Consider the following 26,767-nt stretch of genomic DNA (forward strand, 5'->3'; position numbering starts at 1 on the left):
ACTTGTGGCTGTAATCGCTGCCAAAGGTGCTTCAACAAAGTACTGAGTAAAGGGTCTGAAAATGTACGTAAATTCGAAAAACGTGTTTTTGCTTTGTCATCATGGGGTATTGTGTGTCATTTAAAAAATATATTTTTTTAGAATAAGGCTGTAACATAGCCAAATGTGGAAAAAGTCAAGGAGTCTGAATACTTTCCAAAGGCTCTGTAGATACAGTCTTATCAGCGGTGTGGATTCCTGTAGATAAGTATTGACACCTAGTGTACATCGTTCAGATAATATTTATTATTAGCACAATTTTATTTGTCATCATACTGTTTATAAAGTACATCTCAATTTGAGGGTAAAAGGAACATTGTGCAGTTTAAAAATCATCCTATAAACAAAACAGTAGGTATGGCTTCTGTCTGTACAGATAGAGGTGATGCTTCTGTCTGTACAGATAGAGGTGATGCTTCTGTCTGTACAGATAGAGGTGATGCTTCTGTCTGTACAGATAGAGGTGATGCTTCTGTCTGTACAGATAGAGGTGATGCTTCTGTCTGTACAGATAGAGGTGATGCTTCTGTCTGTACAGATAGAGGTGATGCTTCTGTCTGTACAGATAGAGGTGATGCTTCTGTCTGTACAGATAGAGGTGATGCTTCTGTCTGTACAGATAGAGGTGATGCTTCTGTCTGTACAGACAGAGGTGATAAGGCAAAGGGGGAAAACAATGTTAAAGGGATAGTTTCGGATTTTGGCAATGAAGCCCTTTTTTCTACTTAGCGAGAGTCAGATGAACTCATGGATACCAATTGTATGTCTCTGTGTGTAGTTTGAAGAAAGTTGAAGGGCGGTTCTGGAGCCATTTTTGCAGCTTAAATGCACTGACTGGAACTCTACAGAACAAGTTCAAGTAGCATGGAGCTAGGAAAAAGTCTTAATTTACAAAATCTGGAAGTATCCCTTTAAAGCGCATCACATACAGTAAATCACTCTGTTTTTCTTCCAACTCCATTGTCTTCCATTCCTGTTCTATGGAACATTCTCACCTTAAATCGCTCATTGTCCCTTTGTCATTTATTAAGGTATAATTTCATATCCTTTCTGTACACTGGCTCAAATATTCAATTTCGTCCATATCTCTACAACAATCTGAAAGACACATCCTCCCTCTGATATTCCTCCAATCATCTCCAATCTTTCCTTAACATCGTTATGCCTTAGGTGCATTTCTTTGACTCCCATTCCTGCAATGAAAATCAACAGTTTAATATTTGTGTGTGTTATACACACACACACACACATGCACACACACACGCTGTGTATTTTCTGTGAGCTCTCCTCACACTAACTGCTGGGACACCGTTAGACCCTGATGATGGAACTGGCTCAAGTGACAGACTGTGGAGCTGCGTCCCTCTAAGGTGCACAATTTGGGACGCAGTTAAACTGTGTGTGTGTGAGTGTGTGTGTCTTTCGTCCTTACCTTGGCTTTCTGCATGACTGTTCTTTTAGATGTTGAGTAGACAGGAGGTTTCATACGGGCCGCAGAGACACAGCTGACTGCTTTAGACTCAGAGTAGTAGGGCCTGCTATACACCTGAGACACACACACACATTCAAATCATTAGCATCAGTGATCACTCTTGAGTGGCACAGCGGTATAAGGCACTGCATCTCAGTCCTAGAGGCGTCACTAAAGGCACCCTGGTTCAAATCCAGGTTGTATCACAACCAGCCGTGATTGGGAGTCCATCGTGACGTGCACAATTGGCCCAGTGTCGTCTGGGTTTGGTCTGTGTAAGCTGTCATTGTATATAATAATTTGTTCTTAAATAAAGGTAAAAAAAATATATACATTTGCTGGTGGGTCTATGTGTGTGTCTGCACATACATGTGCAGATATATATATGTGTGTGTTGTACCTTGCTGGAGGGTTTGCTCTCCCCAGGTGCCCCCAGAGCCCCTCCTGCTAGACTCTTCTTCAGGTTGTCTTTAACCTGGGTGAGGCGGAGCTCCAGGTCCACCCTCTCACTCTCCTTCCCCCGGCACGTCTCCTCTAGCTGGGACACACGCTCACTCAGGGAGCCCTTCTGCTCCTCTGATCCAGGAACACACAGAAAAAGAGAGGAAAATGATTAGGGAGCCCCTGTATAGTTCTGCCAGTAGGTGTTGCTGGTGATCTGTTTGTATTTTGTGGGTGCATTAAGTGCTGTAGCCTACTGAGATTGTATTAAAGCGTTCTGTGCATATCTGTTTTGTGTGTTGTATTTATCAGGGATCCCCATTAGCTGTTGCCAAGGCAGCAGCTACTCTTCCTGGGGTCTAAACACATTAAGGCACTAACATTACATATAAAACAAAAGATAAAACAGTACATCATATAACATTATTACACCACTACACATCTACAATACAAAATGTTTGATACCACCATACTACAATATTACAATATTACAGTGTAGCTAGCGTGTGCGTGTGTCTGTTCCTGTGTGTGTGTGTGTGTGTCTTCACAGTCCCCGCTGTTCCATAATGTGTATTCTGATTATACTGCTTGCATCAGTTACCTGATGTGGAATAGAGTTCCATGTAGACATGACTCTATGTAGTACTGTACGTCTCCAATAGTCTGTTCTGGACTTGGGGATTGTGTAGAGACCTCTGGTGGCTTGCCTTGTGGGGTATGCATAGGTGCACTCAATGTGTCAACACTTCTTACAAAAAAAAGTAGTGTTGAAGTGAATCTCTCATCTACTTTGATCTATGAGAGATTTACATGCATATTTTAATGTTAGCTCTCCATGTACAGTTGAAGTTGGAAGTTTACATACACTTAGGTTGGAGTCATTAAAACTCGTTTTTCAACCACTTCAACCACAACCACACTGCAACACTTTGTTAAGTGAAGTGGTTGAAGTGGTTGATTTCACTCGCTGTAGTAGCTGACGCGTATAGTGATGAGTCATCCGCATACATAGACACACTGGTTTTACTCAAAGCTAGTGGCTTGTCATTAGTAAAGATGGAAAAAAGCAAGTGGCCTAGACAGCTGCCCTGGGGAATTCCTGATTCTACCTGGGATATGTTGGAGATGCTTCCATTAAAGAACACCCTCTGTGTTCTGTTAGACAGGTGATTCTTTATCCACATTATAGCAGGGGATGTAAAGCCATAACACATATGTTTTACCAGCAGCAGACTATGATCGATAATGTCAAAAGCTGCACAGAAGTCTGAAAAAACAGCTCCCACAATCTTTTTATCTTCAATTTCTCTCAGCCAATCATCAGTCATTTGTATAAGTGCTGTGCTTGTTGAATGTCATTTCCTATAAGCGTCTCCCACAGGAAAATAGCATTGTATCTGCTCAAACATATTTTTTTACAAAGGTTTACTAAGGGTTGAAAACAGGCTATTTGAGCCAGTACAGGGGGCTTTACTATTCTTGGGTAGCGGAATGACTTTTGCTTCCCTCCAGGCGTGAGGGCACACACTTTCTAGTAGGCTTAGATTGAAGATATGGCAAATAAGAGGGGCTATATCATCCACTATTATCCTCAGTAATTGTCCATCCAAGTTGTCAGACCCCAGTGACTTGTCATTGTTGATAGACAACAATCATTTTTTTACCTCTTTCACACTACAATGCTTGTCTTTCCTAATTTGATTAGTTATACTTGGATGTGTAGTGTCAGCGTTTGTTGCTGGCATGTCATGTATAAGTTTGCTAATCTTGCCAATGAAAAAATCATGAAAGTAATTGGCAATATCAGTGGGTTTTGTGATGAATGAGCCATCTGATTCAATGAATGATGGAGCTGAGTTTGTCTTTTTGCCCAAAATGTAATTTAAGGTGCTCCAAGGCTTTTTATTATCATTCTTTATATCATTTATCTTTGTTTCATAATATAGTTTCTTCTTATTTTTATTCAGTTTAGTCACATGATTTCTCAATTTGCAGTATGTTTACCAATCAGTTGTGCAGCCAGACTTATTTGCCATTGCTTTTGCCTCATGTCACGCCCTGATCTGTTTCACCTGTCCTTGTGCTTGTCTCCACCCCCCTCCAGGTGTCGCTTATTATCCCCGGTGTATTTATCCCTGTGTTTCCTGTCTCTCTGTGCCAGTTGGTCTTGTTTTGCCAAGTCAACCAACGTTTTTCCTAGCTCCTATGTTTCCCAGTCTCGGTTTATTCCTAACCCTCCTGGTTTTGACCCTTGCCTGTCCTGACGCCGAACCCGCCTGCCTGACCACTCTGCCTGTTCTGACCACAAGCCTGCCTATCCCCTTGTACTGTTTGGACTCGGACCTGATGACTGAACCCCTGCCTGTCCTGACCTCGACCTGCCTTTTGCCTACCCCTTTTATTATAATAAATAGCGGAGCTCAACCATCTGCCTCTTGTATCTGCATTTGGGTCTCGCCCTTGTGCTCTTTTACCGCATCCCTCTCAACCATACAATTTTTCAATTCCTCATCAATCTAGAGGGATTTAACAGTTTTTAAAGACATTTTCTTAATGGCTGCATGCTTATTAGTAACTCAAATAAGCAATTTCATTAATGTGTCAAGTGCAGCATCTGGTTGCTCCTCATTACACAGCAAAGACCAGCAACTGTTGAGTGAGCAGCTTGATGAAAGCCAGTCAATATTTAAATCCCCCAGAAAGTAGACCTCTCTGTTGATATCATGTACATTAACAAGTAGCTCATACATATTATCCAGATACTGACTGTTGGCACTTGGTGGTCTGTAGCAGCTTCCCACAAGAATGGGCCTGTAGCTATATTACTTCAACAGTAGATCCTACATTAGATCCTCTCTAAGCTTTACAGGAATGTGGTTCTGAATATAAACAGCAACACCTCCACCATTGGCATTTCTGTATTATAACCATGTATTGCTACCACTATATCATCAAATGTATTATCTAAGTGAGTTTCAGAGATAGTCAGAATATGAATATCATCTGTTACAAGCAATTTATTTATTTCATGAACCTAGTTTCTTAGGCTACATATGTTAACATGGGCTATTTTTAGCACTTTTCTAAGATGCTTGATTGTTTTCATTGCTTAATTAACTGGGAAGCTTAGCCGAAGTAGACATGCTAATGTTATTTATGTTTGAGCTGATAGTGCAGGGTGAGCTGCACACAGTGGACACAGTATAACTCTGGTTCATAGGTACATGATTACTGCATACAATAGCTGTAGGATCAACAGAGGCATTCAGCGCAGTTAGAGAGACATACAGTACATTAGGTATCTTACATTGTGTCTGCCAATGCCCCTGGGATAATGTACATTTGCTGAAACATTATGACAACTCAGCGACACAATGGTAGGGATTGTTTGAGCTGGGCTTGGGTCATTGATAAGCCATTGTCTCAATGCAGCCTTATAATGCTGTGAAAGGATCCAGGAACCCAAATTGTTCGGGTGGATCCCATCCTCCTTATAAAACGTGTTTTGTTTCCAAAGGGTTTGTGTGTATGTGTGTGTGTATGTGTGTGTGTTCTCTCCCTCTTACCTGTAGCAGTCTTAAATCTCTCCTTCACCTCTCTCCTCTCTTGTCTCAGTGTCAGCAGAGTGGTCCGTATCCCTTCCCTCTCTCTCTCCAGGTGTTCTTTCTCTCTCAGGAAGAGTTTAGCGTCCTCCTCTGCTCGTGTTTTTCCATAGAGGCCATACTGATTGGCGTCTGGGGGGGGGGGGGGGGGTCATAGAGGGTGAGATGTGAAAGGTCAGAGGTCAGACCTGGAGAGGTTATGGGAAGAAGACGTAACCTCATTCCTCTCTCTCTCTCTCTCTCTCTCTCTCTCTCTCTCTCTCTCTCTCTCTCTCTCTCTCTCTCTCTCTCTCTCTCTCTCTCTCTCTCTCTCTCTCTCTCTCTCTCTCTCTCTCTCTCTCTCTCTCTCTCTTCGTGAGTAACTCTTTCTCTACCTCTCACATATATAGAGTAGGAGAGAGACCACTGTGACTGACCCCAAACTGAAGGAAAGCTTTGACTATGTACAGACTCAGTGAGCATAGCCTTGCTATTGAGAAAGGCCGCCGTAGGCAGACCTGACTCTCAAGAGAAAACAGGCTATGTGCACACTGCCCACACAATGAGGTGGAAACTGAGCGGCACTTCCTAGCCTCCTGCCAAATGTATGACCATATTAGAACACAGATTTCCCTCAGATTACACAGATCCACAAAGAATTCGAAAACAAACCCGATTTTGATAAACTCCCATATCTACTGGGTGAAATACCATAGTGTGCCATCACAGCAGCAAGATGTGTGATCTGTTGCCACAAGAAAAGGGCAACCAGTGAAGAACAAACACCATTGTAAATACAACCTATATTTATGTTTATTTATTTTCCTTTTTGTACTTTAACCATTTGCACATCGTTACAACACTGTATAAATACATAATATGACATTTGAAATGTCTTTATTCTTTCGGAACTTTTGTTAGTGTAATGTTTACTGTTCATTTTTGTGTGTTTATTTCACTTTTGTATATTATCTACTTCACTTGCTTTGGCAATGTTAACATATGTTTCCCATGCCAATAAAGACCCTTGAATTGAATTGAGAGACAGACAGGCGGAGAGAGAGAGAGGCAGAGAGAGGGAGAGAGGCAGAGAGAGAGAGCAAGGCAGTGAGAGAGAGAGAGAGAGAGAGGTAGATAGAGAGAGAGAGCGAGCGAGAGACAGAGGTCAGCAGCGAAGCTAATGAACTTGTCTCAGAAATCTCAGGTTCCATTCTCTCATCTCATCTGTTCTCCTCTCCTCTCCTCTCATCTGTTCTCCTCTCCTCTCCAGATAGACAGACAGCAGGAGGCTTTGAAGTAAAAGACAGGGAAGGAAAGAAGGTTTCCCACTGGGCTTCATTTCAACAAAGAAATTCAATGTGAAGACATTGAATGATTGTGGAAAACTGATTGGATTTGCAAAAAGTCCTCAACGTAAGGGATTTTCATCTATTTTTCTAGTAATATTAAATCCAATAACTGTGTGACATTTTTTGTTGATTTCACGTTGAATTCAAGTCAGTTAAATACCATGTAAATCACAACAAGAAGTTGAAATGATGTCTGGGCCCAGTGGGATATGTGTGTGTGCATACATAAACGTGTGTGTGTCTTACTGGAGCCCGCGTGTTTCAGGGCCAGACCAGGTTTGGTCCTACCGGAGTCACTGCTGGTGGAACTGAACCTCTGCTTCGGGCCTCCATCCTCGCCAGGCTGTAGAAAAGAGGGATGGGGAGGAGAACCAGATGAAGAAGAGGAGAGGATGAAGGGAAGAGAAAGGAGGACCATGGTTAGAGGCATCACAACAAAGAGAATCAGTAAAAGGAAACAAGTGCCTAGGCTTTAGCTCAGCGGGATAGCACAGTCTGGTGGCATGCAGGAGACAGGAGTTCAACCCTGGTCTGTCATATAAGACAAGGCTGTGCTGTGTGTGTAGCAGAGAGCACAGTGAGGTTCAGCAGGGGGTCAACAGGCAATAAAACGGTCAAGACCCTTTAATACAAGCTCTCTCTCAAATGCAGACAACCACACTTTCTCTATCTGTGTCTCTGTTTCTCGCTCTCTGTCCCTGACTCACCACCATCTCTTTCCCCCATATTTATCAATTCAATTCAATGTAAGGGCTTTATTGGCATGGGAAACATATGTTAACATTGCCAAAGCAAGTGAAGTAGATAATATACAAAAGTGAAATAAACAATAAAAATGAACAGTAAACATTACACTCACAGAAGATCCAAAATAATAAAGACATTACAAATGTCATATTATGTCTATATACAGTGTTGTAACGATGTGCAAATAGTTCAAGTACAAAAGGGAAAATAAATAAACATTAATATGGGTTGTATTTACAATGGTGTTTGTTCTTCACTGGTTGCCCTTTTCTTGTGGCAACAGGTCACACATCTTGCTGTTGTGATGGCACATTGGTATTTCACCCAATAGATATGGGAGTTTATCGAAATTGTGTTTGTTTTCGAATTCTTTGTGGGTCTGTGTAATCTGAGGGAAATATGTGTCTCTAATATGGTCATACATTTGGCAGGAGGTTGGGAAGTGTGGCTCAGTTTGTGGGCAGTGTGCACGTAGCCTGTCTTCTCTTGAGAGCCAGGTCTGCCAACAGCAGCCTTTCTCAATAGCATGGCTATGCTCACTGAGTATGTACAGTCAAACTTGCTTTAAGTTTGGGTCAGTCACAGTTGTTAGTTATTCTGCCACTGTGTAGTCTCTGTTTAGGGCCAAATAGCATTCTAGTTTGCTCTGTGTTCTGGTAAATTCTTTCCAATGTGTCAAGTAAGTATCTTTTTGTTTTCTCATGATTTGGTTGGGTCTTATTGTGTTGCTGTCCTGGGGCTTTGTGGGGTATGTTTGTGTTTGTGAACAGAGCCCCAGGACCAGCTTGCTTAGGGGACTCTTCTCCAGGTTAATCTCTCAGTAGGTGATGGCTTTGTTATGGAAGGTTTGGGAATTGCTTCCTTTTAGGTGGTTGTAGAATTTAACAGCTCTTTTCTGGATTTTGATAATTAGCGGGTATCGGCCTAATTCTGCTCTGCATGCATTATTTAGTGTTTTACATTGTACACAGAGGATATTTTTGCAGAATTCTGCATGCAGAGTCTCAATTTGGTCTTTGTCCCATTTTGTGAATTCTTGGTTGGTGAGCAGACCCCAGACCTCACAACCATAAAGGGAAATGGGTTCTATAACTGATTCAAGTATTTTTAGCCAGATCCTAATTGGTATGTTGAATTTTATGTTCCTTTTGATGGCAAAGAAGGCCCTTCTTGCCTCGTCTCTCAGATCGTTCACAGCTTTGTGGAAGTTACCTGTGGTGCTGATGTTTAGGCCGAGGTATGTATGGTTTTTTGTGTGCTCTAGGGCAATGGTGTCTAGATGGAATTTGTATTTGTGGTCCTGGCGACTGGACCTTTTTTGGAACACCATTATTTTTGTCTTACTGAGATTTACTGTCAGGGCCCAGTTCTAACAGAATCTCTGCAGAAGATCTAGGTGCTGCTCTAGGCCCTCCTTGGTTGGTGACAGAAGCACCAGATCATCAGCAAACAGTAGACATTTGACTTCAGATTCTAGTAGGGTGAGGCCGGGTGATGCAGACTGTTCTAGTGCCCTCGCCAATTCGTTGATATATATGTTGAAGAGGGTGGGGCTTAAGCTGCATCCCTGTCTCACCCCCCATCCCTGTGGAAAGAAATGTGTGGTTTTTTTTTGTCACATTTTTTTGGGGTCAACACTTGTTGTTTGTGTGCATGGATTTTATAATGTTGTATGTTTTTTCCCCGAACACCACTTTCCAGCAATTTGTATAGCAGACCCTCATGCCAGATTGAGTCAAAAGCATTTTTGAAATGAACTTTAGCATGAGAAGACTTTGCCTTTGTTTTGGTTTATTTGTTTGTCAATTAGGGTGTGCAAGGTGAATACGTGGTTTGTCATATGGTAATTTGGTAAAATGCCAATTTGACATTTGCTCAGTACATTGTTTTCACTGAGGAAATGAACTAGTCTGCTGTTAATGATAATGCAGAGGATTTTCCCAAGGTTGCTGTTGACACATATCCCCCGGTAGTTATTGGGGTCAAATTTGTCCTTGGTTCCAAATATTGGGGAAGATGCCAGAGCTAAGGATGATGTTAAAGAGTTTATGTATAGCCAATTGGAATTTGTGGTCTGTATATTTTATAATTTCATTGAGGATACCATTAACACCACAGGCCTTTTTGGGTTGGGGGGTTTGTATTTTGTCCTGTAGTTCATTAAATGTAATTGGAGAATCCAGTGGGTTCTGGTAGTCTTTAATCGTTGATTCTAAGATTTGTATTTGATCATGTATTTCTTTCCATCTGATAGGGGTGTCAGTGGGTTGACTGTGAACGCTCTGAGAGACTCTGGGTTGAGGTCAGTGGTAAAGTAGTCTACAGTACTACTGCCAAGAGATGAGCTATAGGTGTACCTACCATAGGAGTCCCCTCGAAGCCTACCATTGACTATGTACATACCCAGCGTGCGACAGAGCTGCAGGAGTTGTGACCCGTTTTGTTGGTTATGTTGTCATAGTTGTGTCTAGGGGGCATATGGGGGGGGGGGGGGGAGGGAATGCTGTCACCTCAGGTAGGTGTTTGTCCCCCTGTGTGCTGAGGGTGTCAGGTTCTTGTCCGGTTCTGGCATTTAAGTCACCACAGACTAGTACATGTCCCTGGGCCTGGAAATGATTGATTTCCCCCTCCAGGATGGAGAAGGTGTCTTCATTATGGAGATTCTTGTGGGGGGATATAGGTACCACACAGGGGGACATCTTTCTCTGTTGAGATCATTTCCTTTTGAATTTCAAGCCAAATGTAAAATGTTCCTGTTTTGATTAATATAATAGAGTGAGTAAAGTCTGCTCTATACCAAATTAACATACTCCCTGAGTCCCTTCCCTGTTTCACACCTGGTAGTTTGGTGGATGCTCTCTGTAACTTAGAGGGCAACCAGTGGGTCCATCTCCTCTATACCATGTTTCTTGTAGGATGACAATGTCTGTATGTCTCTATCTCCCTCTCTCCTCTCTCTCTCACTCTCTTTCTCTCTCTCTCTCTCTACAAAGGTCATCTTTTGAAAGGCATGTAACAGAGTGTGATGTGTTTGGGTGAATGATCAGAGGTTTCATATTCGGACCAGACAGTGACTGTCCCAACAGCTGCACCCCCCCACCAAGACCAATCAGCCTGTTACCAACCCTACTGTCTGAGAATAATCCTTGTACAGTCCATCCATGTGTGTGTGTTCCCACCTGCTCTCCCTCATAGGGAACCTCGTCGTACGTCCTGGAGTCAGTAGAAGTGCTACTAGAAGATGTGGCCCACCTGAGAGAGAGATAGGGATAGAGGGAGAGAGAGGGATAGAGAGATAGAGAGGGAGGGAGAGAGAGGAAAGTGTGAGATTGTAAAATGTGATGATTAGAGACTCGAACATTTGACAAACACGTCATCTCTCCATTCCCCTCTCTCTCTCTCTCTCTCTCTCTCTCTCTCTCTCTCTCTCTCTCTCTCTCTCTCTCTCCCCCTCTCTCTCTCCTTCTCTCTGACTCACAGGAAAGAGTGTCTCGCGGCATCTTGGATGTTAGCGATGGTTTCCACGTCTACATAGTCGTAGTGTAGTGACTCTGGATCTGTGGCTGTACCTGTCTCTACCAGCAGAACACCCAGCCATCGCCCCAACTCCTCAGAGCTACACGCCTACAGGAGGAAGGAGGTGGAGGAAGATCGAGAGAGAGAGAGAGAGAGAGAGACAGAGAGAGAGAGAGAGAGAGAGAGAGAGAGAGAGAGAGAGAGAGAGAGAGAGAGAGAGAGATCAGATTAGACAGACTCATTATACAAACAATCTGACATTATCAGCACATGCAGAAGACATTTTCCAGTATTTCAGTGTTCCGATCTGCTAAACTTCTTGAAGTACTGTGTTGTAATGTATGGTGTCATGAATTGTATTCCATATTGCATGTAGAGTATTTTACCTCCAATGCAGCCACCTCTGTGCCTCCCTTCAGTATCCTGAGGGCGAAGGGGTGTTTGGGGCCCAGTCCTGGGAACACCTCACACCCATGGAGGGGTAGAGGGGCCAGGGAGGGCCGGGGGTCTCCTCTGTCAGGGTGGAAGTGGAGAGAACCCCCATACACACAACACCACTGGTCCCGCCATACCTGGCTCACCAACACAGACAGGTATCCTAGGGAGGAGAGGAGAGGAGTGGGGGAGGGGAGAGGAGGACTGTAAGGTATGGTTGGAATATCATTGCTGTTATCAATAGGTTATTGTGAAATGAAATGATTTTAGCTCAATTGTTTTTGTGAGTAAGTATGTGGAAATGTTTCAAGGTGAGAGAGAGACAGATGGAATGAAATAGAGAGAAAATATAGAATAGTTCAGGGTAGGAGTGAGAGGTGAGACGGAGGAGGAGTGAGAGGTGAGATGGAGGAGGGGTGAGAGGTGAGATGGAGGAGGAGTGAGAGATGAGACGGAGGAGGAGTGAGAGGTGAGACGGAGGAGGGGTGAGAGGTGAGATGGAGGAGGGGTGAGAGGTGAGACGGAGGAGGAGTGAGAGGTGAGACGGAGGAGGAGTGAGAGGTGAGACGGAGGAGGGGTGAGAGGTGAGATGGAGGAGGGGTGAGAGGTGAGACGGAGGAGGAGTGAGAGGTGAGACGGAGGAGGAGTGAGAGGTGAGACGGAGGAGGGGTGAGAGGTGAGATGGAGGAGGAGTGAGATGTGAGATGGAGGAGGAGTGAGAGGTGAGGCGGAGGAGGGGTGAGAGGTGAGACGGAGGAGGAGTGAGAGGTGAGACGGAGGAGGGGTGAGAGGTGAGACGGAGGAGGGGTGAGAGGTGAGATGGAGGAGGAGTGAGAGGTGAGATGGAGGAGGAGTGAGAGGTGAGACGGAGGAGGAGTGAGAGGTGAGACGGAGGAGGGGTGAGAGGTGAGATGGAGGAGGAGTGAGATGTGAGATGGAGGAGGAGTGAGAGGTGAGGCGGAGGAGGGGTGAGAGGTGAGACGGAGGAGGAGTGAGAGGTGAGACGGAGGAGGGGTGAGAGGTGAGACGGAGGAGGGGTGAGAGGTGAGATGGAGGAGGAGTGAGAGGTGAGATGGAGGAGGAGTGAGAGGTGAGATGGAGGAGGAGTGAGAGGTGAGACGGAGGAGGGGTGAGAGGTGAGATGGAGGAGGAGTGTGGGGGGGATGTCCCACCTCGTCGAGGGTCTGTGTCTGGGGAGGGGGGGCGTGCGTCGCCAGGTGGGAGGTTCTTCCTCTTGGAGAAACTGATGATACGTGTTATCTTACGACCTGCTGCTAGAGCCCCCCGCTTCACCTTACCTACACACACACACACACACACACACACACACACACACACACACACACACACACACACACACACACACACACACACACACACACACACACACACACACACACACACACACACACACACACACACACAAACACATGCAGACACACACATACACACACACACAAACACATGCAGACACACACACACACACACACACACACACACACACACACACACACACACACACACACACACACACACACACACACACACACACACACACACACACACACACACACGCGCGCACACACGCACACAGAATAAAATGTCATAGTTATAAATCAATCTCCATGTTGAGGGTCAAGCTCAGGTGACACAGCAATAAAGAATAGAATGGAATATTCCATTTAGCATTCAAAGCGACTTACAACAATGAGTGCATACATTTTCTTCCATCAGTGGCCCCAGCGAGAATCAAACCCACCACACTAGAACAGTCTCTCACCATTCTCTCTGTTGTCCCTGTTGTTCTCTCCTGTAGCCAATCCAACACTGTCTGACATGGTCTTAGTAGTCTCACCAGACAGCCGCTGAGAGGAAAGAGGAAGGACAGAATAACAGTATATTCAGTTCAATCAGGAAACACCAAACACACAACAGTTGAGCCAATTCCACCATGCTCCTCCCTTTCCCTTACCTCTCTCTCTAGCTGTATGTATGGCAGAGGGAGGGAGGGAGGGAGAGAGAGAGAGAGCAATGTCCTGCACAGAGAGAGTGACAAGCTTTAACCAGGGGTTGAAGGATATGTCAACTCTGTCAGTATTGTTTACAACCACCATGGCTACGTCCCAAATGGCACCCTATCCCCTATTCTGTTGTTCTGCTATTATTCTGTTGTTCTGTTATTATTCTGTTGTTCTGCTATTATCCTGTTGTTCTGTTACTATTCTGTTGTTCTGTTATTATTCTGTTGTTCTATTATTCTGTTGTTCTGTTATTATTCTGTTGTTCTATTATTCTGTTGTTCTGTTAATATTATGTTGTTATGTTATTATTCTGTTGTTCTGTTACTATTCCGTTGTTCTGTTATTATTCTGTTGTTCTATTATTCTGTTGTTCTGTTATTATTATGTTGTTCTTCTATTATTCTGCTGTTCTACTATTATCCTGTTGTTCTGTTATTATTCTGCTGTTTTGATATTATTCTGTTGATCTGTTATTATTCTGTTGATCTGTAATAATTATGTTGTTCTACTATAATTCTGCTGTTCTACTATTATTCTGTTGTTCTGTTATTATTCTGTTGTTCTGTTATTATTCTGTTGTTCTGTTATTATTCTGCTGTTTTGATATTATTCTGTTGATCTGTTAATATTCTGTTGTTCTGTTATTATTCTGTTGTTCTACTATTAGTCTGTTGTTCTGCTATTATTATGTTGATCTGTTATTATTCTGTTGATCTGTTATTATTCTGTTGTTCTGTTATTATTCTGCTGTTTTGATATTATTATGTTGATCTGTTATTATTCTGTTGATCTGTAATAATTATGTTGTTCTACTATTATTCTGTTGTTCAGTTATTATTCTGTTGTTCTTGTCACGTTCGTCGTAATGAATGGACCAAGGCGCAGCGGGCGTAGAGTTCCACATCTTTTAATTAATAGAAACTCACCAAACAAAATAACAAAAGCACAAATGAAACGTGAAGCTACTGGTGTGCACACAGGCAACTATCTGTAGACAAGATCCCACAAAACACAAAGGGGAAATGGCTGCCTAAATATGATCCCCAATCAGAGACAACGATAAACAGTTGTCTCTGATTGGGAAGCATACAAGGCCAACATTAACCATTAATCACCTAGATGACCCACCCTAGTCACTATCACGCCCCAACCAACATAGAGAATAAACAGCTCTCTATGGTCAGGGCGTGACAGTACCCCCCCCCCCCCCCAAAGGTGCGGACTCCGACCGCAAAACCTGACTCAATAGTGGAGGGTCCGGGTTGGCATCTACGATGAATGACACAGGACGCAGGGGGCGGCTCCAGTGCGGGGCGAAGTACCCACTCCGCTCGCAGATACTTCATCCTCCATGGCAGCTCTGATGCGGGGATTGTTGCCGGATGCTCCGGACCGTGGGTCGTCGCTGGAGGCACCGGACCGTGGATCGTCGCCGGAGGAACCGGACCGTAGATCGTCGCAGGAGGCTCTGGACTGAGAAACCCTGCTGAAGGCTCTGGATTGCCGACCGTCGCTGGAGACTCCGGACCGCAGACCGTCGCTGGAGACTCCGGACCGCAGACCGTCGCTGGAGACTCCGGACCGCAGACCGTCGCTGGAGGCTCCGGACCGCAGACCGTCGCTGGAGGCTCCGGACCGCAGACCGTCTCAGGAGGTTCCGGACCGTAGACCGTCTCAGGAGGTTCCGGACCGTAGACCGTCTCAGGAGGTTCCGGACTGTGGACCGTCTCAGGAAGTTCCGGACTGGGAACTGTCGCCGGAAGCTCTGGACTGGGACCTGTCGCCGGAAGCTCTGGACTGGGAACTGTCGCTGGAAGCTCTGGACTGGGAACTGTCGCTGGAAGCTCTGGACTGTGGAGGCGCACTGGAGGCCTGATGCGTGGGACCGGTACAGGTGGCACCGGGCTGATGACATGCACCTCAGGGCGAGTGCGGGGAAGAGGCACAGGACGTACTGGACTGTGGAGGCGCACTGGAGGCCTGATGCGTGGGACCGGTACAGGTGGCACCGGGCTGATGACACACACCTCAGGGCGAGTGCGGTGAAGAGGCACAGGACGTACTGGACTGTGGAGGTGCACTGGCGACACAGTGCGTATAGCCGGTGCAGGATATCCTGGACCGAGGAGACGTACTGGAGACCAGGAGCGCTGAGCCGGCACAACCCGTCCTGGCTGGATACTCCCTTTCGCACGGCAAGTGCGAGGAGCTGGCACAGAACGCACCGGGCTGTGAATGCGCACTGGAGACACAGTGCGCATCACAGCATAACACGATGCCTGACCGGTCACACGCTCCCCACGGTAAGCACGGGGAGTTGGCTCAGGTCTAAACCCTGATTCCGCCAATTTCCCCGTGTGCCGCCCCCAATTTGTTTTTGGGAGCTGCCTCTCGGGCTTCTTTTGTTGATATAACTCCTCGTATCGTCGCCCTTCCGCTCTCGCTGCCTCCGTCTGCTCCCTTGGACGGCGATACTCTCCGGCCCTTGTCCAGGGTCCTTCTCCATCCAGGATTTCTTCCCATGTCCACTCCTCCTGAACACGCTGCTTGGTCCTTGGTGGTGGGATCTTCTGTCACGTTCGTCGTAATGAATGGACCAAGGTGCAGCGGGTGCAGCATACCAGGCCAACATAAACCATTAATCACCTAGATGACCCACCCTAGTCAATATCACTATTGTTAGTTGTTCTGTTATTATTCTGTTGTTCTGTTATTTATCTGTTGTTCTGTTATTATTCTGTTGTTCTGTTAAAAGCTTCTTATTGCTGAAATCCTGCTAACGGAATTGATATGACAACAGCCAGTGAAAGTGCAGGGCGCCAAATTCAAACAACAGAAATCTCATAATTCAAATTCCTCAAACATACAAGTATTTTATACCATTTTAAAGGTAGTCTTGTTGTTAATCCCACCACAGTGTCCAATTTCAAAAAGGCTTTACAGCGAAAGCACCACAAACGATTATGTTAGGTCACCGCCAAGTCACAGAAAAACACATCAATTTTTCCAGCCACAGACAGGAGTCACAAAAAGCAGAAATAGAGATAAAATTAATCACTAACCTTTGATGATCTTCATCAGATGACACTCATAGGACTTCATGTTACACAATACATGTATGTTTTGTTCGGTAAAGTTCATATTTATATAGAAAAATCTCAGTATACTTTGGCGCATTATGTTCAGTAGTTCCAAAAACATCCGGTGATTTTGCAGAGAGCCACCTCAATTTCCAGAAATACTCATAATAAACGTTGATCAAAGATACAAGTGTAATACATGGAATTTTAGATCCACTTCTCCTTAATGCAACCGCTGTGTCAGATTTCAAAAAAGCTTTACGGAAAAAGCAAACCATGCAATAATCTGAGTACGGCGCTCAGAACCCAAACCAGCCAAAAAGATATCCGCCATATTGTGCAGTCAACAGAAGTCAGAAATAACATGATAAATATTCACTTACCTTTGATGATCTTCATCAGAATGCACTGCCAGGAATCCCAGTTCCACAATAAATGTTTGTTTTGTTCGATAATGTCCATAATTTATGTCCAAATAGCTACTTTTGTTAGCGCGTTTTGTAAACAGATCCAAAGTCATGAAGCGCGTTCACTAGGAGCAGACAAAATGTCTAAAAGTTACGTTACAGTCCATAGAAACATGTCAAACGATGTATAGAATCAATCTTTAGGATGTTTTTAACATAAACCTTCAATAATGTTCCAACCGGAGAATTCCTTTGTCTTCAGAAAAGCAAATGGAACAGAGCTCGCTCTTACGTGAACGAGCGTCACGAGCTCAAACCATTCTGCCAGACCTCTGACTCATTCCCATCTCATTCGGACCCACTTCACAGTAGGAGCATCAAACAAGGTTCTATAGACTGTTGACATCTAGTGGAAGCCTTAGGAAGTGCAACATGACCCATATCCCACTGTATCTTCAAAAGGGAATGAGTTAAAAAACGACCATTCTATTGGGTTTCTACACACAAACACACACTTACTCTAGTGTAACACACACTGACTCTAGTGTAACACACACCTTGTCCAGCTCAGTCTTTCTGGGCATCATGGGAGAAGTGGACTCTTCTGGTCCTTTTCCCTGACTCACTTTACGGACCACCTGAGAACACACACACACACACACACACACACACACACACACACACACACACACACACACACACACACACACACACACACACACACACACACACACACACACACACACACACACACACACACACACACACACACACACACACACACACACACACACACACACACACACACACACACACACACACACACACACACACATACACACACACACACACACACACACACACATAAGTTGAGGTCCTAATACCATCTCAAAAATGAGAACACACACACATACACATACACACACACACACACACACACACACACACACACACACACACACACACACACACACACACACACACACACACACACACACACACACACATACACACACACACACACACACATGGATGTGGAAAGGGAAAGGAAAAGTGTGTGTGTGACAGGTGTGTGTATTATATGTGTGTGTGTGTGTGTGTGTGTGTGTGTGTGTGTGTGTGTGTGTGTGTGTGTGTGTGTGTGTGTGTGTGTGTGTGTGTGTGTGTGTGTGTGTGTGTGTGTGTGTGTGTGTGTGTGTGTGTGTGTTGTCCTCACCCTGAGCCACCTGTGTGCCTGCTCCCTGCTCTGCACAGCCAGGACCAGAGCCTCTCCACTGGGGGGAGAGAACCTCAGCTCATGTCTCTTCCTGCGTCCCTCTTTAGGGGCGTAGACCACAGTGCACATGGGCAGGGGCAGGTCAACATACGGGGACACGTCCTTAGAGCTCTTATAGCACTGGAGGAGAGAACGCAGGGGTTAAGGATTGTGTGTGTGTGTGTGTGTGTGTGTGTGTGTGTGTGTGTGTGTGTGTGTGTGTGTGTGTGTGTGTGTGTGTGTGTGTGTGTGTGTGTGTGTGTGTGTGTGTGTGTGTGTGTGTGTGTGTGTGTGTGTGTGTGTGTGTCTACATGTGTGTATACCTGTAGCCTGTTGTCCCGTATGACAGTCAGTTGCTTGGCCCACTGTCCGAAGCGTTTCTTTCGCAGCAGGAAGGCACATATCATACAGTCTCTGACAGGGAGCATGGAGCTCTCATCACTAGGCCAGTGGTGAGTCAGCCTGGACCCTGGCCCTGCTCCCCTTTCCTCTTCATCTTCCTCATACGACTCATAGGAACTACTCAGAGCATCAGAGTCATTGTCTGGGGAGAGGGAGGGAAAGACCAATAAACTACAGTTAGACTGAGACCAATCAGAAGAAACTCCAGTTAAACTGAGACCAATAAGAAGAAACTCCAGTTAAACTGAGACCAATCAGAAGAAACTACAGTTAGACTGAGACCAATCAGAAGAAACTACAGTTAGACTGAGACCAATCAGAAGAAACTACAGTTAGACTGAGACCAATCAGAAGAAACTACAGTTAAACTGAGACCAATCAGAAGAAGCTACAGTTAGACTGAGACCAATCAGAAGAAACTACAGTTAGACTGAGACCAATCAGAAGATACTACAGTTGTCTGTGTTAAGGAATACAAATTCTTAAAAATGTCTTTAGGAGTGAAATGTTAACACACTTCTCTCTTGATTGTAGAAAAGATACACACACACACACACATTTGCACATGTTAATTACAAAGAACAAAATGTCAATGTCACCCTGGAAAGGGAGTTGTAACCACACAGACCAGACGCTGTGTATCTGGTCCCGTTGTGGTACTGTAGGATATGTTTTCTACTACGTTTGACTCACAGGAGTTTTTGCGTTGTCGTCCGTTGATGCAGGTAGAAGGAGAGTTGTTGTCTGCATCCTCATAGTAACCATCCTCTATGGAGTCAGGAGGGCTGGAGCTCCCGCGGGTGGTGATGTACTCTGGCTGCTTGCCAGGGCTGAGAGGAACTGCCTCTTCATAGTAAGCCTCAGGAGGGGGGGTGGTGGGCAGGGGCGGAGGGGTCTCTGATGAGCGGGGGGGAGAGGAGTCTGGACTGCTCTATAGGATAGGTAAACACAGGTACTGCACTTATATAACATATTACATACCAATACACGTGTAACCACACATGAAAAACAACAGTTTGTTTGCAATGTTTCTAGATGAATCACACACACACACACACATGAACGTACACACACACACCACACACACACACGCATGAACGTACACACACACACCACACACACACACGCATGAACGTACACACACACACCACACACACACGCATGAACGTACACACACACACCACACACACACGCATGAACGTACACACACACACCACACACACACTGTGCAAAGCTAGGTCACTTGGAAATAGAATGGGACTAGACAGGAAACACTCCACCACACCTCAGAATGATGCATGAGCTCTGAAAGCACTATGGGGGATCATCAACACTATGGGGGATCATCAACACTATGGGGGATCATCAACACTATGGGGGATCATCTAACACTATGGGGGATCATCTAACACTATGGGGGATCATCAACACTATGGGGGATCATCTAACACTATGGGGGACCATCTAACACTATGGGGGATCATCAACACTATGGGGGATCATCTAACACTATGGGGGGACCATCTAACACTATGGGGGATCATCTAACACTATGGGGGACCATCTAACACTATGGGGGATCATCTAACACTATGGGGGGACCATCTAACACTATGGGGGACCATCTAACACTATGGGGGACCATCTAACACTATGGGGGATCATCTAACACTATGGGGGACCATCTAACACTATGGGGGATCATCTAACACTATGGGGGACCATCTAACACTATGGGGGATCATCTAACACTATGGGGGATCATCTAACACTATGGGGGATCATCTAACACTATGGGGGGACCATCTAACACTATGGAGGACCATCTAACACTATGGGGGATCATCTAACACTATGGGGGGACCATCTAACACTATGGGGGATCATCTAACACTATGGGGGATCATCTAACACTATGGGGGACCATCTAACACTATGGGGGGACCATCTAACACTATGGGGGATCATCTAACACTATGGGGGATCATCTAACACTATGGGGGGACCATCTAACACTATGGGGGATCATCTAACACTATGGGGGGACCATCTAACACTATGGGGGATCATCTAACACTATGGGGGATCATCTAACACTATGGGGGACCATCTAACACTATGGGGATCATCTAACACTATGGGGGGACCATCTAACACTATGGGGGATCATCTAACACTATGGGGGACCATCTAACACTATGGGGATCATCTAACACTATGGGGATCATATAACACTATGGGGGATCATCTAACACTATGGGGATCATATAACACTATGGGGGATCATCTAACACTATGGAGGATCAGCAACACTATGGAGGATCAGTAAGACAGAGAGCACTATGGGGGATCATCTAAGTCCTGATGATATATCAACAGTGACAAGCATGTGCGGACAGAAAATCCCCTGCCTATCACTGTCTGTCTCTGTATTTCTCTCTGCCTCCCTCTGTCACTCTCTCTCTCTCACTCTCTCTTTCTCTCTCTCTCTTACTCTCGCTCTGTCTGTCGGTCTGTCTGTCTGTCTGTCTGTCTGTCTGTCTGTCTGTCTGTCTGTCTGTCTGTCTGTCTGTCTGTCTGCCTGTCTGCCTGTCTGTCTGTCTGTCTGTCTGCCTGTCTGTCTGTCTGTCTGTCTGTCTGTCTGTCTGTCTGTCTGTCTGTCTGTCTGTCTGTCTGTCTGTCTGTCTGTCTGCCTGCCTGCCTGCCTGCCTGCCTGCCTGTCTGTCTGTCTGTCTGTCTGCCTGCCTGTCTGTCTGTCTGTCTGTCTGCCTCTTATTCTCTATTGACTTTCTCACCACACCTCCTTCTCTCTCTCTCTCTCTCTCTCTCCCTCGGTCCCTCTCGCTCTATCTTTCTCTCCCTTGGTCCACCCCCCCCACCCCCCACCCCACCCCTCTCCCGCTCTCTCTCTCCCTCTCCCATCCTCCTTCTCTCTCACTGACTGGTAATAGTTCAGTGGGGAGCTGTAGCAGTTCTCAGAGGAGACTGACGTACGGACACTGACTGACAGATAGAGGGACTTGTTATAACTGCCCTGCAGCTGCAGAGAGAAAGAGAGAGAGAGAGGGTGAGAAAGAAAACAAGAGAGAGCGAGAGAGAGAGGGACCGAGAGAGAGAGAGAGAGCAAGAGAGAGACAGCACTACACTCCAGAACCATCTGTCTTGTCTGTCCTGTTCACATCTTTCTTACTGCCATACCCCTCTGGCATTCTCCCTTACTGCCATACCTCTCGGCTATCCCCCCTTACTGCCATACCTCTATGTCATCCTCCCTTACTGCCGTACCTCTCTGTCATTCTCCCTTACTGCCATACCTCTCTTTCATCCTCCCTTACTGCCATACCTCTCGGCTATCCCCCCTTACTGCCATACCTCTATGTCATCCTCCCTTACTGCCGTACCTCTCTGTCATTCTCCCTTACTGCCATACCTCTCTTTCATCCTCCCTTACTGCCATACCTCTCTTTCATCCTCCCTTACTGTCAATCCTCTTTGTCATCCTCCCTTACTGCCATACCTCTCTTTCATCCTCCCTTCTTGCTGTACCTCTCTGTCATCCTCCCTTACTGTCCATCCTCTCTGTCATCCTCCCTTACTGCCATACCTCTCTGTCATCCTCCCATACTGCCATACCTCTCTTTCATTCTCCCTTACTGCCATACCTCTCTTTCATCCTCCCTTACCACCATACCTCTGTCATCCCCCCACCCCTTTATGTACAGGATGATATCACAGCTTATGTTCCACATGGGCCAGCTATGATTTAATTCCAGAGCGTCATTGTTGTTGAGGGGAACGATTCAATGGTACTAGGATTGATATACAGTACTTCAGATTCATAGACACACATAAAAACACATGTATGAACACACAGGAACAGTACATGTGTGTAATGTGTAGCTCACCTGTTTTAATGGTATTGTGACATCTCTGTGTGTGTCAGTGTGTGTCTCTGTGTGTGTGTCAGTGTGTGTCTCTGTGTGTGTGTTAGTGTGTGTCTCTGTGTGTGTGTTAGTGTGTGTCTCTGTGTGTGTGTCCTGCTTGTCTTTCTGGTCCTCTGTCATGTCTTTCAGCTCCCCCAGGTCACAGTCTGGACAGAGAGGTAGAAGACCGTTAAAGGGACAGTTCAGGATTTTACAATTTGAAGTTAGGCGGTTGCTCACCCTGAAAATGGGCCAGGAGAAACTGTTGTAAAATCTTTAACTTCTCCTTCATTAATGCCCTGGTTGTTCAAATAAAGTTAGTATCGCTCCCAGGAGCAAACTCACCAAAGGTCTCGAAGAGGGATTCCACAAAACTGGTGCCATGTCTGTAGACTGACGTGTTCATGTACAAGTAGCCTGGTTCTGTCACTGGGGGAAAGATGGAAACAAAACTTACTGTATAAACACACTTTTATAAAGATATTATATTGTTTGATTTTACTTTATCTGTGATGTCTCTGTTTACTCTCTGTCTGTTCCTATCTGTCTATCTCTGTCTATTTCAGACCTGGGTTCAATTACTATTTGAAATCATTTCGACCTGCCTAGTTAAATGAAGGTTAAATAAAAATAAAATAATACAATTAATTCAAGCATCTGTGCTTGAATGAGTTTGCCTGTACAAACCCCCTTCTATCTGGCACTCTGGCAGACTAAAGCAAAAGCTAAAAAGTATTTGAAGGATTTCAAATAGAATTTGAATCCAGGTCTGATATATACCTCTGTTTGTCTCCTACCTGTGGGCTGTAGCTGTCTGTCTGTAGTCTCCTACCTGTGGGCTGTAGCTGTCTGTAGTCTCCTAGCTGTGGGCTGTAGCTGTCTGTCTGTAGTCTCCTACCTGTGGGCTGTAGCTGTCTGTCTGTAGTCTCCTAGCTGTGGGCTGTAGCTGTCTGTCTGTAGTCTCCTAGCTGTGGGCTGTAGCTGTCTGTCTGTAGTCTCCTACCTGTGGGCTGTAGCTGTCTGTCTGTAGTTTCCTACCTGTGGGCTGTAGCTGTCTGTCTGTAGTTTCCTACCTGTGGGCTGTAGTTGTTTCAGCAGGTTCCTAACAGAGGTCTTCTTCTCCTCAGTAGGAAAGCTCAGAGTCTCGTTGTCCAGCAGCTTCAGCAGAACGTTGAGCTCCGTCACCAGGACATCCATCGCTAAGGAAGTTAGAGTTCAGAGGTCAGAAGTTACAGGTCAGGGAGGGAGAGGACAGACGTCAATCGACCCAGACTAAACAACTTTCTGTTTCTGTCAACAAATATAGACACGTACGCATACCCATGCATCCCTCTCTCACTCTCTCTCTGGTCTACCTCCGTCTCCCCTCATCTCTGTCTCCCCTCTTTTATCTGTCTTTGTCTCTTCACCCTTCTCTCTGTCTCTCTCGGGGGTAGGGGAAACCCAGTACTGCACTTACATACATCCAATACGTAGATACATAACATCATGGTGTTTATGAAGTCCAGTCAGCTTTTTAGGAGTATATAAATCAGATGTTGGTGTGCGAGGTGGGACTAGACCGCTCCCTGTTTTCAGAACAGAGTGAAAATAAACCTTAAGCTCTGCAAGCAGGTTTATGCTCCTGAGAGTAGGTCTGTGAACTGTGTGTGTGGGTGTGTGTGTGCGTATGTTTGTGTGTGCATGTGTGCATGTGTGTCTGTGCGTGTGTGTCTGTGTGATCGTGAATCATATAAAGCCTGAACCTACAGACACAGTGACCTAGACTAACCATGAGCTCAATTTACAGCCCTACCCCATCTCTCTCTCTCTCTCTCTCTCTCTCTCTCTCTCTCTCTCTCTCTCTCTCTCTCTCTCTCTCTCTCTCTCTCTCTCTCTCTCTCTCTCTCTCTCTCTCTCTCTCTCTCTCTCTCTCTCTCTCTCTCTCTCTCTCTCTCTCTCTCTCTCTCTCTCTCTCTCTCTCTCTCTCTCAATTCAATTTCAATTCAATATAAGGGCTTTACTGGCATGGGAAACATATGTTAACATTGCCAAAGCAAATGAAGTAGATAATATACAAAAGTGAAATAAACACACAAAAATGAACAGTAAACATTACACTCACAGAAGTTCCAAAATAATAAAGAGATTACAAATGTCATATTACGTATATATACAGTGTTGTAACGATGTACAAATAGTTAAAGTACACAAGGGAAAATAAATAAACATTAATATGGGTTGTATTTACAATGGTGTTTGTTCTTCACTGGTTGCCCTTTTCTTGTAGCAACAGGTCACAAATCTTGCTGCTGTGATGGAACACTGTGGTATTTCACGCAATAGATATGTGAGTTTATCAAAATTGTGTTTGTATTTTAATTCTTTGTGAGTCTGTGTAATCCGAGGGAAATATGTGTCTCTAATATGGTCATACAGTTGGCAGGAGGTTAGGAAGTGCAGCTCAGTTTCCACCTCATTCTGTGGGCTGTGTTCACAAAGCCTGTCTTCTCTTGAGAGTCAGGTCTGCCTACGGTGGCCTTTCTCAACAGCAAGGCTATGCTCACTGAGTCTGTACATAGTCAAAGCTTTCCTTAATTTTGGTCAGTCACAGTGGTCAGGTATTCTGCCACTGTGTAGTCTCTGTTTAGGGCCAAATAGCATTCTAGTTTGCTCTGTTTTTTGTTAATTCTTTCCAATGTGCCAAGTAAGTATATTTTAGTTTTCTCATGATTTGGTTGGTTCTAATTGTGTTGCTGTCCTGGGGCTCTGTGGGGTATGTTTGTGTTTGTGAACAGAGCCCCAGGACCAGCTTGCTTAGGGGACTCTTCACCAGGTTCATCTCTCAGTAGGTGATGGCTTTGTTATGGAAGGTTTGGGAATCGCTTCCTTTTAGGTGGTTGTAGAATTGAACGGCTCTTTTCTGGATTTTGATAGTTAGCAGGTTTTGACCTAATTCCGCTCTGCATTATTTGATATTTTACGTTGTACACGGAGGATATTTTTGCTGAATCCCGCTTGCAGAGTCTCAATTTGGTGTTTGCCCATTTTGTGAATTCTTGGTTGGTGAGCGGACAGCAGAACCATAAAGGGCAATGGGTTCTCTCTCTCTCTCTCTCTCTCTCTCTCTCTCTCTCTCTCTCTCTCTCTCTCTCTCTCTCTCTCTCTCTCTCTCTCTCTCTCTCTCTCTCTCTCTCTCTCTCTCTCTCTCTCTCTCTCTCTCTCTCTCTCTCTCTCTCTCTCTCCATGGGGTAGTGGAAACCCAGATGTCCATACAATGGCTGTGAGAAAGAGTGGTCTAGGCCAAGACATCTCTCCCCCTCTCCTCACACACAGTGGAGTAAATCGGCGTGCCTCAACTGATTTGATATGCCAGCTACTCAGACAGTGTGTGAGGATGTCCATGTTTCATTAAGATGGAAGAGAATCGGATTGGTAGAGAAGCAAGCTGTTACATATACACACACACGCATGCCCACACACACACGCATGCCCACAGACGCATGTCCACAGACCAATGCCCACAGACGCATGCCCACAGACGCATGTCCACAGACCAATGCCCACAGACGCATGCCCACAGTCGCACGCCCACAGACCAATGCCCACAGGCGCATGCCCACAGACGCATGCCCACAGACGCACGCCCACAGACCAATTCCCACAGACACATGCCCACAGACGCATGCCCACACACACACGCATGCCCACACACACACGCATGCCCACAGACGCATGTCCACAGACCAATGCCCACAGACGCATGCCCACAGACGCATGTCCACAGACCAATGCCCACAGACGCATGCCCACAGACGCATGTCCACAGACCAATGCCCACAGACGCATGCCCACACTCACACTCTCTGACCGGCTGTTCTCTGCAGATACGTATGATAATTGCCTGGCAGTAGGTTGTTAAGCCCAGAGGAGGGCCCACATCAGAAAACGATGTCTTCAGTAAGGGAGCAAAACTGTTCAGACACGGGATGTCCCTAGAATTTATCAGCACACAGCTGGAGGCAGGGCTTTCTCCTGTAGAGCTCCATTTTTATGGAATGGTCTGACTACCCATGTGAGAGACGCAGACTCGGTCTCAACCTTTAAGTCTTTATTGAAGA

General features: G+C 45.5%; 1 protein-coding gene across 3 annotated transcripts in view; it reads right to left on the reverse strand.

Moving 5' to 3' along the window:
• Window positions 1-263: 263 nt before the first annotated feature.
• Window positions 264-26,767, reverse strand: part of LOC139581650 (actin filament-associated protein 1-like 1) — a 72,284-nt gene continuing 45,780 nt past the window's right edge. For all 3 annotated transcript variants that reach the window (XM_071411633.1, XM_071411632.1, XM_071411635.1), the window contains exons 2-18: window positions 23,741-23,866; window positions 23,013-23,096; window positions 22,650-22,834; window positions 19,438-19,675; window positions 18,666-18,886; window positions 18,304-18,483; window positions 17,645-17,725; window positions 13,360-13,444; window positions 12,752-12,877; window positions 11,531-11,742; window positions 11,107-11,252; window positions 10,808-10,880; window positions 7,128-7,224; window positions 5,518-5,685; window positions 1,911-2,086; window positions 1,472-1,585; window positions 264-1,232 (exon numbers count right to left, since the gene is read on the reverse strand). In XM_071411633.1, the coding sequence (XP_071267734.1) occupies window positions 1,206-1,232; window positions 1,472-1,585; window positions 1,911-2,086; window positions 5,518-5,685; window positions 7,128-7,224; window positions 10,808-10,880; window positions 11,107-11,252; window positions 11,531-11,742; window positions 12,752-12,877; window positions 13,360-13,444; window positions 17,645-17,725; window positions 18,304-18,483; window positions 18,666-18,886; window positions 19,438-19,675; window positions 22,650-22,834; window positions 23,013-23,096; window positions 23,741-23,866 (2,339 nt within the window). In that variant the 3' untranslated portion in view covers window positions 264-1,205. The remainder of the gene's footprint in view (window positions 1,233-1,471; window positions 1,586-1,910; window positions 2,087-5,517; window positions 5,686-7,127; window positions 7,225-10,807; window positions 10,881-11,106; window positions 11,253-11,530; window positions 11,743-12,751; window positions 12,878-13,359; window positions 13,445-17,644; window positions 17,726-18,303; window positions 18,484-18,665; window positions 18,887-19,437; window positions 19,676-22,649; window positions 22,835-23,012; window positions 23,097-23,740; window positions 23,867-26,767) is intronic.

The sequence above is a fragment of the Salvelinus alpinus genome, chromosome 7 (assembly GCF_045679555.1).
Source record: "Salvelinus alpinus chromosome 7, SLU_Salpinus.1, whole genome shotgun sequence".
Lineage (NCBI taxonomy): Eukaryota > Metazoa > Chordata > Actinopteri > Salmoniformes > Salmonidae > Salvelinus > Salvelinus alpinus.